The 16700-nt window shown below is 42.0% G+C and overlaps 1 protein-coding gene across 1 annotated transcript; it reads right to left on the minus strand.

Moving 5' to 3' along the window:
- Nucleotides 1–373: 373 nt before the first annotated feature.
- On the minus strand, nt 374–2188 carry foxd1.L (forkhead box D1 L homeolog). Its single transcript, NM_001085583.1, is given in 1 exon segment — nt 374–2188. A coding segment is annotated over 1 exon segment (1038 nt). The 5' UTR covers nt 2060–2188; the 3' UTR covers nt 374–1021.
- Between the last annotated feature and the right edge of the window lie 14512 nt (nt 2189–16700).

The raw sequence follows: 16700 nt of genomic DNA on the forward strand, positions 1-16700 counted from the left end.
TGGAATACAAAGACTCCTGTGTGCCAGGCTCACATTACTGTATTGGGCCTGCACTAGGCACGGTCAGCCTTACTCTCCTCGCTTATTTATATGTTGAATTTATCCCAGGCTCAAATATAAATGAATTATTACACATGAAGGAACCATAATAAACAAACAAAAAAATACTAATTATAATCATAAATAATCTTATTTGCTCATGTTTCCTTTAATACAAATCAATCTGCCCAATTCTGTTAGATTTAATTTTAAATTCAGACACCACGTGAACTATTTTAATTGTGGGATCCTGGGAAATGTTATAGTTAAGAGGTCCGGCTTTTGCCACTGTTGTATTTAGCCCAGATAAAAACAATAAAGTGAAAGTATTCGGTATCTTTAAACAATTTATTTTTTATTTAAATTGTTAAATTTTTTTTTTTTGTAAATGTGAAAAAATCGTACATTTGCCTTGGCACATTAATTCTTGTAAATAAGAAATACTTTCATACAAAAGAAAAAAAACAACAATCCCCTATTATGATATAAAACACAGGTTCAAATTAAAAAGGGGGAGGAGATGGATTGTCTCTGTGTAAACATGGAAATCATTTTGCCACAAAAGCACTTGTGTGTGTGTGTGTGTGAGAGCTACAAGATATTGCTGCATTTCTGCTTCCTACACAATTGCTGGGAATAATCTTTAGACCTGAGTCACAGTAAAAGTGTACAAATTAGAAGATAAATGGGTGTTTAAAGGGAAAGTAAATCCGTTGGCTTGGCATAGAGTTCATGGAACGGATGGAATATGTTGCATTTCTTGCTTTAATATAGCAGCTCTCCAGCCTGCATCCCTCTGCTTGTGTTGGGACTACAGTTCCCAGCATGCTACAGTAGCCATGCTTGAGAGTTGTAGTTTATCACCAGAAGGAAGTATATTGGGCATTCTTGGGGGAAAAAGCCCAAAAGCAAAACATGATGCATAATCCATAAAAAAGCCTCCTACCTTCTCAGAAAATGTCTGATTTAAGAATTAGAAATCCTAGTGGTTTGTAAGCACCGTCCCAGGCTGCAGGTTTCCCCCTAAAGCAGCAGCAGCCTCTGAGCTGGAGAAAGTCACCAGGGCCCTAGAGATCACAGGGACCCCAGCTGCTTTGGGGCCAGGGTTGAGGTCCCCCCCTATGATACTCTCAATGGAAAAGGTGGATCTGGCCAGGGCTGAGCTGGATTTGCTCTGCAGGGAGGGCGGCAGGGCTGCTGGGCTGAGCTGGTGAGGGTAGAAGGTGCAGGTCCTTGATAGATCCTGGGCAGCAGGAGGCATGAGGGCTGGGGCAGCCATGGAAGGGAGGCTGGGGGGCTGCTGCTGATGTCTGGCTTGTTGCTGCTGGTGCCGGGCTTGTTGCTGCTGATGCCGGGCTTGTTGCTGCTGGTGCTGCTGCTGCTGCTGGAAGGCGATCAAGGCAGAGTGTGGGTGGAAAGGCTGGATCTGGATGCCATAGGCACAGCTGTAAGGTCCATAGCCATAGGCAGAGGCCGGCAGAAAGTGTCCGGGCTCCCTAAGCACAAGCTCCGGGACTTGCTGTCTCTTAAAGCGCTTTCTTCTCCGCAGGAAACTGCCGTTGTCAAACATGTCGGCCGACTCCGGGTCAAGCGTCCAGTAGTTGCCCTTGCCGGGGTTTCCGGGCTCCCGGGGGATCTTGACGAAGCAGTCGTTGAGGGACAGGTTGTGGCGGATGGAGTTCTGCCAGGCGGGGAACTTCTCCCGGTAGTAGGGGAAGCGGCTGCTGATGAAGTCGCAGATCTCGCTGAGGGTCAGACGCTTCTTGGGGCTCTGCAGGATGGACATGGTGATGAGCGCGATGTACGAGTAGGGGGGCTTCACCAACGCGCTCCTGCCGACCCCACCCGACCCCGCCGCCTTGTACGGGTCTTTAGTGGAGGAGCAGTGCGGGGAGCGGGGCATCAGCAGCTCCCCATCCTCTTCCTCTTCTTCCTCTGCCCGCGGCTCGTCCTCTTCTCCCACCACATCGATATCGGTCTCTTCGGCAAGAACATCGGACATGTCAGAGCTCAGAGTCATGGCTTGGGAGGCAAAGCATAAGGCTCTGGGGCTGCGGGGAGAGACCGCTACTCTCCCCCCTTCTAACTAGCGCCCACCCCCCAGTACTGGGCAACAAGACATGGGCTCTCGGGCAACTGCGTCTCCTCTAATCTCTCCCCCAGCGACAGCGCCGGACATTGACTGTCACAGACACACGGGAAAGTGTCAGGGAAGCGCCACACGACGTTGCCTTTGAGTTGACTAGAGGGCGGGCCTTATAGCGAGCACTCACATCACATGGCTGCCAACGTCAGAAAAGCTAATGGGGAAAGGGGGAAAAGTGAATTGAGTCCAAGCCACACACACTATCGCCTACATATCGCTACAGGGCGACTCTGCTGCATTCACCAACACTGGGAGCCTGGTCACATGACACTTCTTAACCAGTTCCATTCCCACCCTGTGTCCTGATCAGGTACTGTAGATACATGCAGCACTGCCACCCACCTTCTCCTCTCTGGGACCCCCATGCTAATCCCCCGCACTGTGTCCTGATCAGGTACTCTAGATCCCTGCAGCACTGCCACCCACCTTCTCCTCTCTGGGACCCCCATGATAGCCCCCGCACTGTGTCCTGATCAGTTACTGTAGATCCCTGCAGCACTGCCACCCACCTTCTCCTCTCTGGGACCCCCATGCTAATCCCCCGCACTGTGTCCTGATCAGGTTCTGTAGATCCCTGCAGCACTGCCACCAACCTTCTTCCTTCTGGGACTCCCATGCTAATCCCCCACACTGTGTCCTGATCAGATTCTGTAGATCCCTGTAGCACTGCCACCTACCTCCTCTCTGGGACCCCCATGTCAACCCTCCCCAACTGTGTCCTGATCAGGTACTCTAGATCCCTGCAGCACTGCCACACACTTTCTTCCTGTCTGGGACCCCATGTCCCATTCCCCCACTGTCAGGGCCGGTACTGTAGATCCCTGCAGCACTGCCACCCACCTTCTCTCTGGGAACCCCATGCTAATCCCCCACTGTTTTCTGATAAAAAACTGTAGATCCCTGCAGCACCGCCACCAACCTTCTTCCTTCTAGTACCCCCATGTCTCATTCGCCCAATGTGTCCCAATCAGATTGTGTAGATCCCTGCAGCACTGCCACAGTGCCACCCACCTTCTCCTGCCCTGACCCCTCTCCAATAGCTGAACAATTATTATTGTACTTGTCTTCTCACCAGCCCTTGCACAGTTATCAGGATGCTGGGCACTTACAATGCAGTTTGTGTAAATACACCAGCACTATTCTAATGGCATTTGTATTGTGACAGGTAGACATGTATTATTTATAGCAGGGAGCTTGTGAAGTCAATTTTCTAATAAGAAAGAGAGAACTGAGACAATAACAAACAAGATATAGAACTTGAGAAGCCTGGGTTTATTTTTAAAACATCAACATATCTATATATAATCTATGTGTCTATTAAATGCGTGTTTCTGCAAGAACACAAGAATATGTTATTTACAATGTAATGCTCTATATACTCCATATTCCATTCAGTCTATCCAAGGACCTTGAAGAATCATCTCACTAGGGACTGAAACATTGAATCACAATGAAACCCGCTTTTCTAAAGTCTGTGTTTTATCCTCCAGTCTGTTTCCTCTTCTCTTATTATTCCGCCGGCAGATGTTCATTCATTATAATATGAATCCGATTTAAATAATAGGCACCGATTTGAAAAACAAAATATTTATTTTAGCGCTACATTTCTCTTCTATAGGTATTTTTATATGTAGTGGATGAAAGCAGAAAACATTTTTATTACGCAGACATTTTTTTCTGGAAGGCTTTAAACTTGCAAATGGCTTCAGTGATGGGACTTGGAGTGAGAAAAAGCAGCAATTGAGTTTGTGAAAAGGATCATTTGGAAGAACCTGTAGCAGTGGAGAGTTTGAACAATGAATACAGTAAAGTCATGTAAAAATAATTAAATCACATTGCTCAGTATCATTTATATAGAGAGAAAAAGAGAGTTGTTCTTAGGGGCAGATATCATGTTCCCCTGATTTACTGGATTTCACCTGCTGCGGTTTCTTTTTTCTTTTTTATTTATCAAAAACAGTTTTTTTGGGGGGGGGGGGAAGGTACAGAAAAAAGGGGAAAAAATCTATTTTTTAATATACAAAGTATAATTGACAAATGAATTGACCTTATACATTTAGGCAATAAAACTCTTTCTATCCATTTTCGTATCTCTCTTTATTGCTTCTACTATTCTATACCATCTATCACAATCTTCTCAACTCACTTTAGTAATATTTTAAGAGTCTATAAGGATAGCCAGGGTTTCCTAAATTTTCCAATAGATTTTACTTGTGTTGTGTAATAAACGAGCCCTGCTGCAGTTTCTGGTGTTCCAATGGTTCCCAAATAAAGATCTTTCTCCATCGAAAACACTTTGGTTGTTCATAGTCAAGGTTTCCCCCTTTCCATAGACAAATTCTTTTTAAAAACAAGCTCCATTCGTTTTAGGAACGAGGCGAGTAGGGAAATAATGGGACTTTTTTAAGTGGAAAAGGAGCAATTAATTTGTATTTAGCGCCACTTGTGCGCCGGCGGGCGAATTTATAGGGAAATCCTTTCGTTTTCCACTGGGAAAACTGACTGTATATATTTATTTCTATTCTGTGTTCTAAAACGTCCATTAATACCATAACGATTTATTCTAATAATGACATTAATAGGAGCATAATGAAGTAATTCATCATAATTCAGTGGCAACAATTAAATGCGTGTTATGTCCAAACCATTCCATTCATACCGTCCAACAATTCCGTTTGTTCTTATAATTACAGTGATCATTAGCAAAATGATTAATTACATCTAATAAAAACGTGATAAGGAATTGATATTTTATTTTTGGCGCAGAGGATGAAATATGGTTTCTGTATAAACATGTGTCACACGATGATTTATTGTTATTGTACATTTATTTATTGTTTTTATGTGCCTAGAAATGTTGTGGGCAGATCCAGGGAATAGACATTTGACTTGCTAAATTATAATAGAAAAGTGACCGGTTGCTGAATAAAGTTTATAAATATAACGGATAGAACTTTATTTGTACACACACATCATTTCATCAGCCCCTCATTTTAATTTCCCCCTCATTTTACATTGTTATTTTGTGATCCCACCTACATATTATGCATAATACATTTTCCTGGTTTTACATTTTCCTGGATATTACACAGTTTTTTTCTGGTCCCCTAAAAACATAAAATGGGGGTTCTACTGTAGTTCTCCTACTTGGGCGCTTTGTTCACCCTCCAAATCCTTTTTTTAGTTCAGTTGTTTTCAGATTGTTCCCCAGAAATAAAGACTTTTTTCAATTACTTTCCATTACTTATTTTTTTTACAGTTTTTCTAAAATCTAAATTTAAAGTTGAATGTTCGTGTCTCTGGTGTTTGAGTCTGACAGCTCAGTAATTCAGGTGCAGACTCTGAACTGTTACAATTTTGCAACATTTAGTTGATACATTTCTCAGCAGCATCTGTGGAATATTAGTAACTATTGTATCAATTCTAACAGCTGCCTGTAATGAAACCCAGAGATTCTGCTCAGCAGGGACAAAGATAAGAAATGTATCAACTAAATGTATCAATTTAGAACAGTTTACAGGGTCGGCGACCCCCCTTCCAAAGCTGCTTTAGAAGGTGGAAAATGACACTTTACACTTCAATATTAGAAAAACGGTGACACGGAGGAAATAGGAAGTAATTGGAAAAAGTCGTTATTTCTGGTGATCGATTTGAAAACAAATAGTTGTTTGAAGGTGAACAACCCCTTTAAACAGTTAAACAAGCACTACATTTTTTATATCTCTATCTATCTCTCTATCTATCTATCTATCTATCTATCTATGTATCTACAGTATCTCTGTCCCTATCCATATTTCTCTATCCAGCAATTAATTTCTCTTTTCTCTTTCTTTCTTTCATCTATCTATCTATCTATCTATCTATCTATCTATCTATCTATCTATCTATCTATCATCATCTATCTATCTAATCTCATTTCTCTCTATCTAATCTCTCTCTCTCTCTCTCTCTCTCTCTCTCTCTCTCTCTCTAATGAGAACAGAAACTAGTTTGACTCCTCACACATTGTTTGGGTAAGTGGCGGCATCTGTTGGACAAATGTGATCATTGCAGGCATTTCCAGACAAGCACACAGTACATAACTTTCCTATATTATCTACTGAGAGTGCACGGTGCAGGGGCACATCATATTCATGCTGTAAACCACAAGCTGATGCCTCTAACAAAATTACTTTTCTAAGAAGCAATGTGTTGCAAAGGGGTTCCAGACAGGAAAAACAGTGAAATAGTTATAGCTATGTCCCTCATATTGTAAACAGATGAATGGGGTGGGTGTATGGAAGGGCAAAAGCAAAGACAATCATGGTCACATTTCTCATTACTGTTATACAATGAAAGAGCAGCTACTTTACATGTGGTTGCCTACAGAAGCCCAGGTGGGACCTTGCTATGGTGGGAAGTAGGCCCGGACTGGCAATCTGTGGGTTCTGGCAAATGCCATAGAAAGTCAGTATTTAGTGGGCTGATGGTGGCTGTTTGGGCCTCTGTGTGAGCTGATGGTGGACTGATTGTGTACCTGAAATGTCAGGGCCTATATTGATTCTCAGTCCAGACCTGGTGGGAAGGATCTGAGTAGAGGAAATGGGCCCAGCAAGGACCCCTGAGTATAAAGGTTCCAGTGTGTGCAATTAAAGAACATAGGTTTACAGGATGTCACCAATATTTGAGGGTTCCACTAACTCAGTGAGGGTCAGTGATTTCTAGTGTTACTTATGGCTGTGCATTCAGAGACCGTGTGTTGTTTGTAAACCACAAGTATTTAACAATATTATGTATTTTTATTATATTAGATATTTCTAACAATGGTATCATTCAACACCCTGATGTTTTTGTTATTGTTTTACATTTTGTATATATATATATATATATATATAAAAAAATCCTTTGTAATATTGTAAAAAATAAAAAACAAATGCATCCAAGACAAGAGGGCAGTTTATCAGCTAATAATACACATAAGCAATTATAATGCCAGGTACCTGCAATGAGTAAATAACAGTCACCGACTATTGTGCACATACAAGTCATTTATATGGGGCCCCTCAAGAACACAATCACGCAGTACCAACATTTTTGGCCACACTCCTTTTGTGTGTTCTAATCAACTGACAAAAAAAAAGGTTGTCCCAGCAACCTATATCCTTATTGTTCCTTAGGGCACCCAGAAGTTTCCATATTCTTACAAGGAATCTATCAAATAAACACAATGCTCTGCTGCCATCTTGTGGTCACCTGAATTAAAGATCCACAAACATGCAGCTTAGAGACAGTCACACTGCTGCTATTCATTTTAATTTCTTACAGGTCTATATGATCCCCAACACTGGCCATTTTCTTACTCCTGGAATGAAGGGTTTTTTCTACTGCTCAAGACACCAGACCTCAGCTTGTCCCTTTCTCTTGGTTATCAGTGCAGTGCAAACATCCCATGTGTCATGATGTGCATATTTATATCATGATTTACTAAACTACTGGCTGCTCTGATCTCAGCAGACACAGGGACCCTTACTCCCTCCTTCTCATTTAGCTGCAAGAATCTGATAGCAGGATAATGGATTTCTTACACTTTTCTAATTTACCATATGTATTTATTTCCTGATATTAAAAGGGTTGTTCACATTTCAACACATTTTCCAGTTCAGCTGGTTTCAGATAGTTCACCAGAAATAAAGACTGTTTTTCAGTTTTTCAGTTACTTTCAATTTTCCTATTTCTGACAATTTTTTCAATACTGAAGTTTCACATTTTCACCTTCTTATGTATTTCGGGGGGGGGGATCTATAACTCTATAAACTGTTCTAAATTGATACATTAGTTGATACATTTCTTATCTTGCTGAGCAGAATCCCTGAGTTACATTAAAGGCAGCTGTTAAAATTGATACAATAGTTGTTAATATTCCACAGATGCTGCTGAGAAATGCACCAAATAATGTAGCAAATTGTAAAAGTTCAGAATCTTCACCTGAATTACTGAGCTGCCAGACTGAAACACCAGAGACACAAACATTCCACTTAACTTCAATTTTGGTAAAATGGTAAAAAATAAAATAGAAAGCTAATTTTCTGAAAACAAATGAATCGATGCATTTAGAAGGTAAATAACCCCTTTAATAAAGTGCCAACGCATCTACACATTGCTTTACATAAATTATACATCAGTCCCTGCACTGCTGGAGCTTACAGTATAAGGCCCCTATCATATTCACACACGGCTTCATTTAATTAGGAGACAATTAACCAGCCTGTATGTTTTTGGAGTGTGTGTGTGTGTGGGGGGGGGATCAGAAAACCCCAAAGAACCCCACACAGACACAGGGAGAACATACAAACTCCATGCAGATAAAGCCTAAGCCTGAATCAAACTAAGGACCCTAGTGCTGCAAAACAGAAGTTCTACCCACTGATGTGCCCCATATATGCACCTATATGATAAATATAGCCTTAATTGGTGCCTCCTGGACAGGTATGCTATAGTATATGAGTGCTTCATTCAGAAGGTACCTGGCAGCATCTGAGCAGTTGCAAAGCCAAGCAGCCTGTATAAGTTAAAGGCACGAGGCAATAAGTCACTGCTTTGCTTTTCTTAGGGAGTTAGCACACGGCCAGATTCGGGGAGATTTAGTGTCCTTGGCGACTAATAGCCTCTTCTGCAGGGCGACAATCAGCGGCATAACTACAGGACCCACACCCCCTCAGGGCCCCCCGGCAGCTCACGCGCCACAGTCTTCTATGGAGTTTCGGGTGTGCGGAGGGAGGCTGGGGGCCCGCCTGCACATCCCGCACCAGCACCTGCCCCCCTCTAGTTATGTTACTGGCGACAATCTCCCCCGCAGGAGAGGCGATTAGTTGCCAGGTGACTAAATCTCCCTGAATCTGCCTGTGTGTTAGGTGTTAGCTTTAGAACTGCCAAACTGCCTTATCCCTGTAATTGTCAGTAAGCTTCCAGGAAAAATAGATAAGGGGATACTAATTAAGACTCCAGCTGGCCATATACGTAAAGAACCTCAGTCGTGAGGTTGTCAAACAAGCGGAACGTTCACTGATATGCAAACATTGAGGTCAACCCTCTGGCCAACAACTGGATCATAATTGCCGCTATGCAGGCTGTCAGGATGATGACTGCATTGACCCACGGATGTGATCCTTGGTTGGACAGCAAAATAAAATGTGCCTGATCAATATCTGTCCAAAAAGGCTTGTTGGAGTGTCCCATGCACTGACAGATAAGCTGCCAACTCTGTCTGAACGGGCAAGTTAGCAGCTTCAGCCTGCCAGTGTATGGCCACCTTTACACGGTTCATCAAAGTTTCCTGCTAAAGAGAGACTGTTACTAGTTGGAGCTCATTTATACAGCCTGCCTTTTTTTGGAACTTTACCTTCAGATGTCAAAAAGGCACCCACCTGTTATAAAGAGACACAACTGATAATATATTAGGATACACTAAATTCGATAAAAACAATAATGTGGGAAAAAAATAACATTTACATCAAATTAGTTCATGATAGATGTAATTACAAGGAAACATACCCTGAGCCCTGCAGAGCAGAAGTTGATTAGTATCAGCTTATCCCTGGGTGGCATCCCACCATATCTACTGATGCTTTTCAGCTTTGCCCCATTTCACACCACTAAACCTACTGGACAACTAGGTCCACTCTCCACACCCCCTGGTCCTATAGAGCTCACAGGTTCTAAAAACCTGCTATAGGGCCTCCATGTGGGCCTCCACGACCTGCTGCTCCATACCTTGTGCCTTTTAATAATGCAAAAGTTAAATGTGAGTCTGGGGTGGGCGAAGTGCAACTAAATGTCCCCCATCCTTCTCTCTTGGATGCTGACTAATGCAGTTAGCACTGGAAAGGTCCTGCCTGTGGCCATTTGCAGACAGCTGAATGCAATATGAAAAATGCAAAAAATGGCAGTTGCAGATTTTTTTTGTTGGTATGTTGTTTTTAGCTTTGCAAATGAAGTCTTATATATCAACTGTATGTTAAGTTATTAATTGCCTGGTTGAAAATAGCAACTGTGTGTTATTACCCTAAAAGTCCATGCAAATCACACTATTGTCCTTGGAACAGAGTCTGTATTACATTTACTAAACATTGCAGTGATTTAAAAATTCTATGTAAAGATAACCACTATTGAAGGCAGCATTGTCTGTCCCTTACTGTTCTCTGACTTGACGGTTCTGTAGCAGACGCCAGCTGATGAACAGGCCTGTGAAAAAACATGCGAGGCTGGCTTCCGCTACATTCTTTCAATTTAGATAAAGCAGCACAGGGAACAGCAAAGGGCTGATAAGTACTACTTTCGATAGCAATTACATTTACAAATAACTTTAAAACATAACAGACATAACATCTTACTGAAGCAGACACATATTATTGCAATTTCACAGTATAGGGTTGTATAGGGTTAGGGTTGCATAGGAATAGTGTAGACAGAAGGGGGAGATCCCAGCTCAAGAAACACTGATCTTCCATTCTGACCATCTTTGACGTATGCCCAGTGTATACTGCTTATTTTGGTTAGTATTCCACTTTGATTAATGGAGCTTATACACTTTTATACCACATGAGGGCGCTGTACATAGGTGTATAACTCTTCTGTTTTCCCTTTTCTGCGCTTGAACCCTGGACATGCTAATATAATGCCCAGGGGCACAACTACAGAGAACACAGACCCTGCGGCTGAAACGGGGCCCAGGAGGTATAGGGGGCCCCATGAGGCTCTGATTCATATACAATTTCAATAAATATTGGTAAAACAGGACAACTTCTGGATAAGTTGGGGACCCTAAAATTGCTGTGCTGTGAGGCCCAGTAACAACTAGTTCCACCACTGGATGCGCCTTAACCTCTAGAAAGGTATTCCTGTTTGAATATGGAGTTGGGGCTTTGGGTATTTCTAATGCACATTTAGGCTGATAGTTCAATGTAATATTGTGACTGCTGTAAATAGGTTTGCAAATGGATTAAAAAAAACAACCAATGGAACCTAAAATATTCACATAACACATTAAGAAACATAACTACTGAATTATAATCCAATGTGAATTCAGCCAATCGGTTTCAGCCTACAGGTACATCGTTTACAGTTGCTGCCCCCCTGCTGACACTTATGGGTGGAAAGCTGAAATGTTCTTTTGATTGGTTAGCATTACTAGTAAGACAGGGCACAACATTTATTTAAAAAAGAAATACCCTGGGCAGAACAGCAAAAGCTTATTTTACTGAAACATAAAGAGTCTCTTGATCTTTTCCTGCTCCGTTTTATTGCTCAGTGTGACACAAGCAACAGAGTGGCAGCATCAGTAGACGTGTCAGACAGAAAATAAGTGACTTTATTCACTCGGGCTTTCTTACAAATTGCCATACCCCAATGACTGCCCTGTAAATAGGCAGGCAGTAAGGATTGAATGGGAATCTCCATCTATAGAAATAAGCAGGGCATCCATGCAGCTGTTTCTACGTGTGCCTTCTGGTAACCATAGAGCAAGTGCCCTTATTATTGAGATAAAAAACCCTGAGTGCCAGGCAACTTGCAATGAGAGGGAGCTCCTGGTGTGGGTGGACATATTGTGGCCTTGAGAAAAGTGGTTTTACTTGTTAGCTGCATTGGTGCATAACAAGTACATCAGAAGAAACACCAGGGGTGTAAATATGGAGGAAGCAGACCCTGCAAGTCCCAAATTAATCTTGACAGAATAGGATAATTTACCAATGTTTTGGGGCCAGTAATATCTACTTACGCCACTTAGAAGTACTTATTATACACATGTATGCTGCTAAATGTGGCCATTCAATAAAACTTTTGTTTCCCCCCAGCTGGAGTGTGTGTTCTATTATTATTGGGGGATATAATTTTGGGGTGACAGGCACCTTTTAAAAGTTTTGTATGTTATAGAGTGGCCAGTTCTAAGAAACTTTTTAAATTATCTTCATTATTTATTTTTTGTAGTTTATAAAAATGTTTTGTCTTCTTATTTTGACTCTTTCCAGCCTTTAAATAGGTGTCACTGACCCCATCTAAAAACACATTCGCTGTAAGGCTAGAAAGTAAAAATAATGTTGAGCTACTTTTTATTACTCATACTGCTATTCAGACCCTCCCCAATTATATTTCAGTCTCTTATTCAAATCAAGGCATGGTTGCTAGGATAATTTGGACCCTAGCACCCAGATTGATGAAATTGCAAACTGGAGAGCTGCTGAATAAAAAGCTAAATAAAAATGCAAACCAATTGAATATTGTTTCAGAATATTGCTCTCCGCATCATACTTAGTTATACTGAGTAGTGATAAAAATCTAGACCCACATCCGACCCTCACCTAACCTGCACCTGGCCCGGCTCCTCCATTTAAAGAGCCGAGCCCGACCTGCCCCGCAGTGACATCACGAAAGGGGCAGGGCAGGAGCAAATATATCAAATGGAGGAGCTGGAAGTTAGAAGTGTTAGGTCACAGGCGGGGAGAGAGTGGAAGGAACTGCTGAACCCAAACCTGCTCGAAACCCTAAGACTTGATGCGGCAGCACATACTTAATACTCAGTTTATTTATAGGTGAACAACGACCTTATAATAAATGTGCTGTGGGAGAAAGATACAAGGAAAGTTATGGTGAAACCAGGTAAACCAAGGAATAAAGAATCATATAAAATTGTACTAGCTTTGCCTAATTGATAAGTTTCATTTGTATACATTTGCTACCCTGTGCTGGTGAAAATTGTGTGTTTGCTTCAGAAGCATTGCTACAACTTGTATAATTACTAACCATGGGGGCAGCCATTTAAACTGGACCTGTCTGTGGGGCACATGTGGGGTGCATAGGTACATTACATATTGCAGCTAAGTGACTAGTATGGAACATAAATAGGGATGAAATGTTATTTGTGGTTTTGGCTTTCTACAGAAATAAAGCAACTCTCATTTAAAATAGAACATTTGTTGGCAAGAGGTACTTTATTTGTGGGTGCAGGAGGAAAACGTTAACTGTATATTAACATAAATCTATAACAATAGATGTAAAAAATGGAAAATTACAGTTGTTACATGTCTTCTCCTTTGCAGCAATGTTTCTTATTCCTCACTAACAGGTGCCCCCTATCACAGTAAAATAAGGCCAATCCAAATATAAACAGTGTGTGCTTTCTCTCAGCTGCTGTCATGGTGCCCCCCAGGCGAGAGTAAGCTTCTAGTACACATTCCCAGCTGACACCCTATGTCTGGTGCTTGTAGATCCTTCTTCACTGGGGAAGTTCCATGTACATATTAGGAGGCCACATATCCAGTACACTTATTCCACAGGAGAATGACTGCTTTTGTGACATCCATGTTAACATTTGCATGGACAAAATAATATTATATATTGGCTATTACCCCATTAGATGCTTGTGGTGCAGGTTTTGGGGTGCTGATAGGATACTGTGTGATAGGCAGATTATTTGATGTGTAATATATCACTATGAGACAGGAGACAGTCGTCTGGCAGTCTGCAATTTTGAAATCAGCAGGGCTAGGACTATTCTGCAGCCAATCAGAACATCTGAATATTTACAATTTATCTCTCAGCTGCAATAGGGACATCAATAAATTATACAAAAGCTCCTCATCATAGAACAATGGACACTGACTGAAATGACTTGGATGGCCACATTCATGCTCTGCCCATGAGTGATTGGTGTCCCAGAGCTTTCTCTTACCAGAATATCAATGGTTTTGTATCTACTTAATTTGACTTTGCCCTTTAAGACAAAGATTTGTAATAATGCTGCAAATGTTGCAAAATTCCCATAATCCCATCAGCAACTGATTTTTGGAATCTGTGATTTATAGTAATGGAACAATGATACATGTATATATAACTTTAGATATTAAGCACTGTAAGGAAACACAGCACTATATAATCTTACAATATATAGTGAATAAAGTACCCCTCTTGTAAAATATAAGGATATTATAAGTTACCGAGGAGTTTCATGACCACATAAAAGCACAAGGCCAAAGGCCAACAGGCCATGGAACTCCAAGGTGACATCTAATATCCATATATTTTGCAACAGGGGGCACTATATTTACTGCAATAAACAAGTTTCCCTGAGTTATATGAAAGAAATAACATCAGTACGATCTGATTATAACCAATGACATCACTAAGCACCTTTTATAAGGATATAATTTACAGGCTATTCATGGCTCTTGTGTATTATATAAAAGTACAGCAAAAGATTCACTGGCACACGGGTAATGCTGGCAGGGTGAAACCCTTGCTTTAAATTTATTTAATGCAGCATGCAACGTTTCGGGGATGTCCCCCTTTATCAAGCATAGGGGGACATCCCCGAAACGTTGTATGCTGCATTAAATAAATTTAAAGTAAGGGTATAACCCTGCCAGCATTACCCATGTGCCAGTGAATCTTTTGCTGTATACATTTGATAGGTGGCCGATACCTATCTCACTGTGCACCAGGACTTCATGATTGGAGGACCAGGGTGTGCGTCTGTATTCAAACTTCTCTTATATAAAAGTACACACAGGGAGGACAGCATAACATAACATAATAACTACAATAAATATATTTATTGCATTAGAATTGCTTATGCCCTTATCACAATCATTGGCTTATTTAATGGATTTTGACACCAAACTTTTTAGCTGGTACAGTTTCTACCCTTTTGCCTAAATGATAGCACCTCAAACACTACTCAGTGGGGCGATGCATCCTGGAAGCTGTTGTTTCTCTCATACAGAGTGTCAGCTCACAGCTGCAGTGGAGAAAACTATTTTCTTTAAACCCGGAGCATTCCCCTTGTGGCTGTTTCCAAATGTCACAGACAAATGACAGCTCATCTATTAAGCACAGCTGCAGTTGTGGTCATGCAAAGTTTGCCACGGTTGTGCAAATTTATACCATTCATTAAAGGTACTTCACTCAGGTTCAGACTGGGCTGGTGGGACATCCTGACCCACTCATCCCCTGCTATGAATAAAAGTGCGATGCACGCATGTGAGGTGGGGGGAGTTTGGACTTCGGGAGGGAGCCCTGGTTGCCCTTGGTGTTGCTCAAAGCTGCTACTTGCACTTACGGGTTTTAGCCCTGCCACTATGTTTGGATAAATCACAAGCAATGCACTTACAGTCCCTGGGGAACCTAGGAGATGAAACCACCAAAATATCAAATGTCCCCACTGTGATCTGCTTCAAAACACACAAAAAATGCACCAAGTATTGGGAGCAGATGTAATTTTGATGATGAACTCGGGAAATCATGTATTTTCAGCACCTGATTAAAGTTAAAGTGCACTTGCAAGTGATTATAACACAGCAGGAGTCTATAGAAGGTGATAGAGAAGGATTAGGCCAGACAGCTTCAGACAATGGCAATGACAATGGTTGTTTAGACAATAATTTGAAAACAATTCCATCTTTTAGGTTACGGAGCTGTCAACTCTCCCATTTTCTGGGAGTCTCCCCCAGCCTCCACTCACGAAAAGGGATTCCCACGGTTTTTGATATCTCCCTATCAAACGTCACAGGGCCTATCTTGAATCTCAGTTTAGACCTGTATGTAGGTATGCCACTTTTCTGGAAAAACAATATATATATTTCTCTTTCTTCCCTATTAATAACATTGGTCTTAAGCTTGGCAACCCTACCTGTGTGGTGTGAAATGATTTTCTGTGCTACTAGATATTCTTGGGAACAGTGGCGTAACTAGTTGTTACTGGGCCCCATAGCAAATTCAATTTAGGGCCCCAAAATATTTATAAGTTGGCCTATTTTATCAAGATATATTAAAATTAAAAAACTCCTGGGCCCCCCTGCAACCGCAGGGTTTGCTTCCTCTATAGCTGCTTGGGAACATTTCCCTATATCTATAACTTTGTTTTTTGGTTAATGGAGAAGGAAAGTCTTCTTCCATTTGGGAGTGCCAAATGTTGGGCACCCCAAGCAGTGTCGGACTGGGCCGGCTGGAAACCGGGAAAATACCCGGTGGACCCCGGCCTTCTTGGGCCACCGCCAGCCCAGACCCGGTACTAGATTGGCCCCCCAAATGGAAAGAAAAGTTGTGCGCCACTGTTTGTTCGCCACTTGCGCATGCGCACGGTGGGCCTGACATTGGCGCATGCGTGCAGTGCATCTGTCATTCACACGCACACAAGCTTTTGCGCATGCGCACGGGGCCCCCGAGGTTCACAACCCGGTGGGCCCAGACTGCGCCAGTCCGACCCTGCCCCCAAGTGATTGTATTTACTTATATGAAACCCCGGGCCAGTGCTCCTATCAGCAGAAAACTGCACCGGCCTGGGGTTATACCAGCGAGCACCACGGAGCGATCCTCTTCTCTCTTTCTTCAATTTTCCCGAGTTAGACGCATGCGCAGTAAAATGAGATAGCCGACTTTTTACTTAAAGTTTGGCTTTTCACTCTACTGCACATGCGCAGATGCGAGAAGAAAGAAGAAGCAGGAAGAGGATTGCTCCGTGGTGGAATAACCCATGGCCGGTGCA

This window comes from Xenopus laevis, chromosome 1L (assembly GCF_017654675.1).
Source record: "Xenopus laevis strain J_2021 chromosome 1L, Xenopus_laevis_v10.1, whole genome shotgun sequence".
Lineage (NCBI taxonomy): Eukaryota > Metazoa > Chordata > Amphibia > Anura > Pipidae > Xenopus > Xenopus laevis.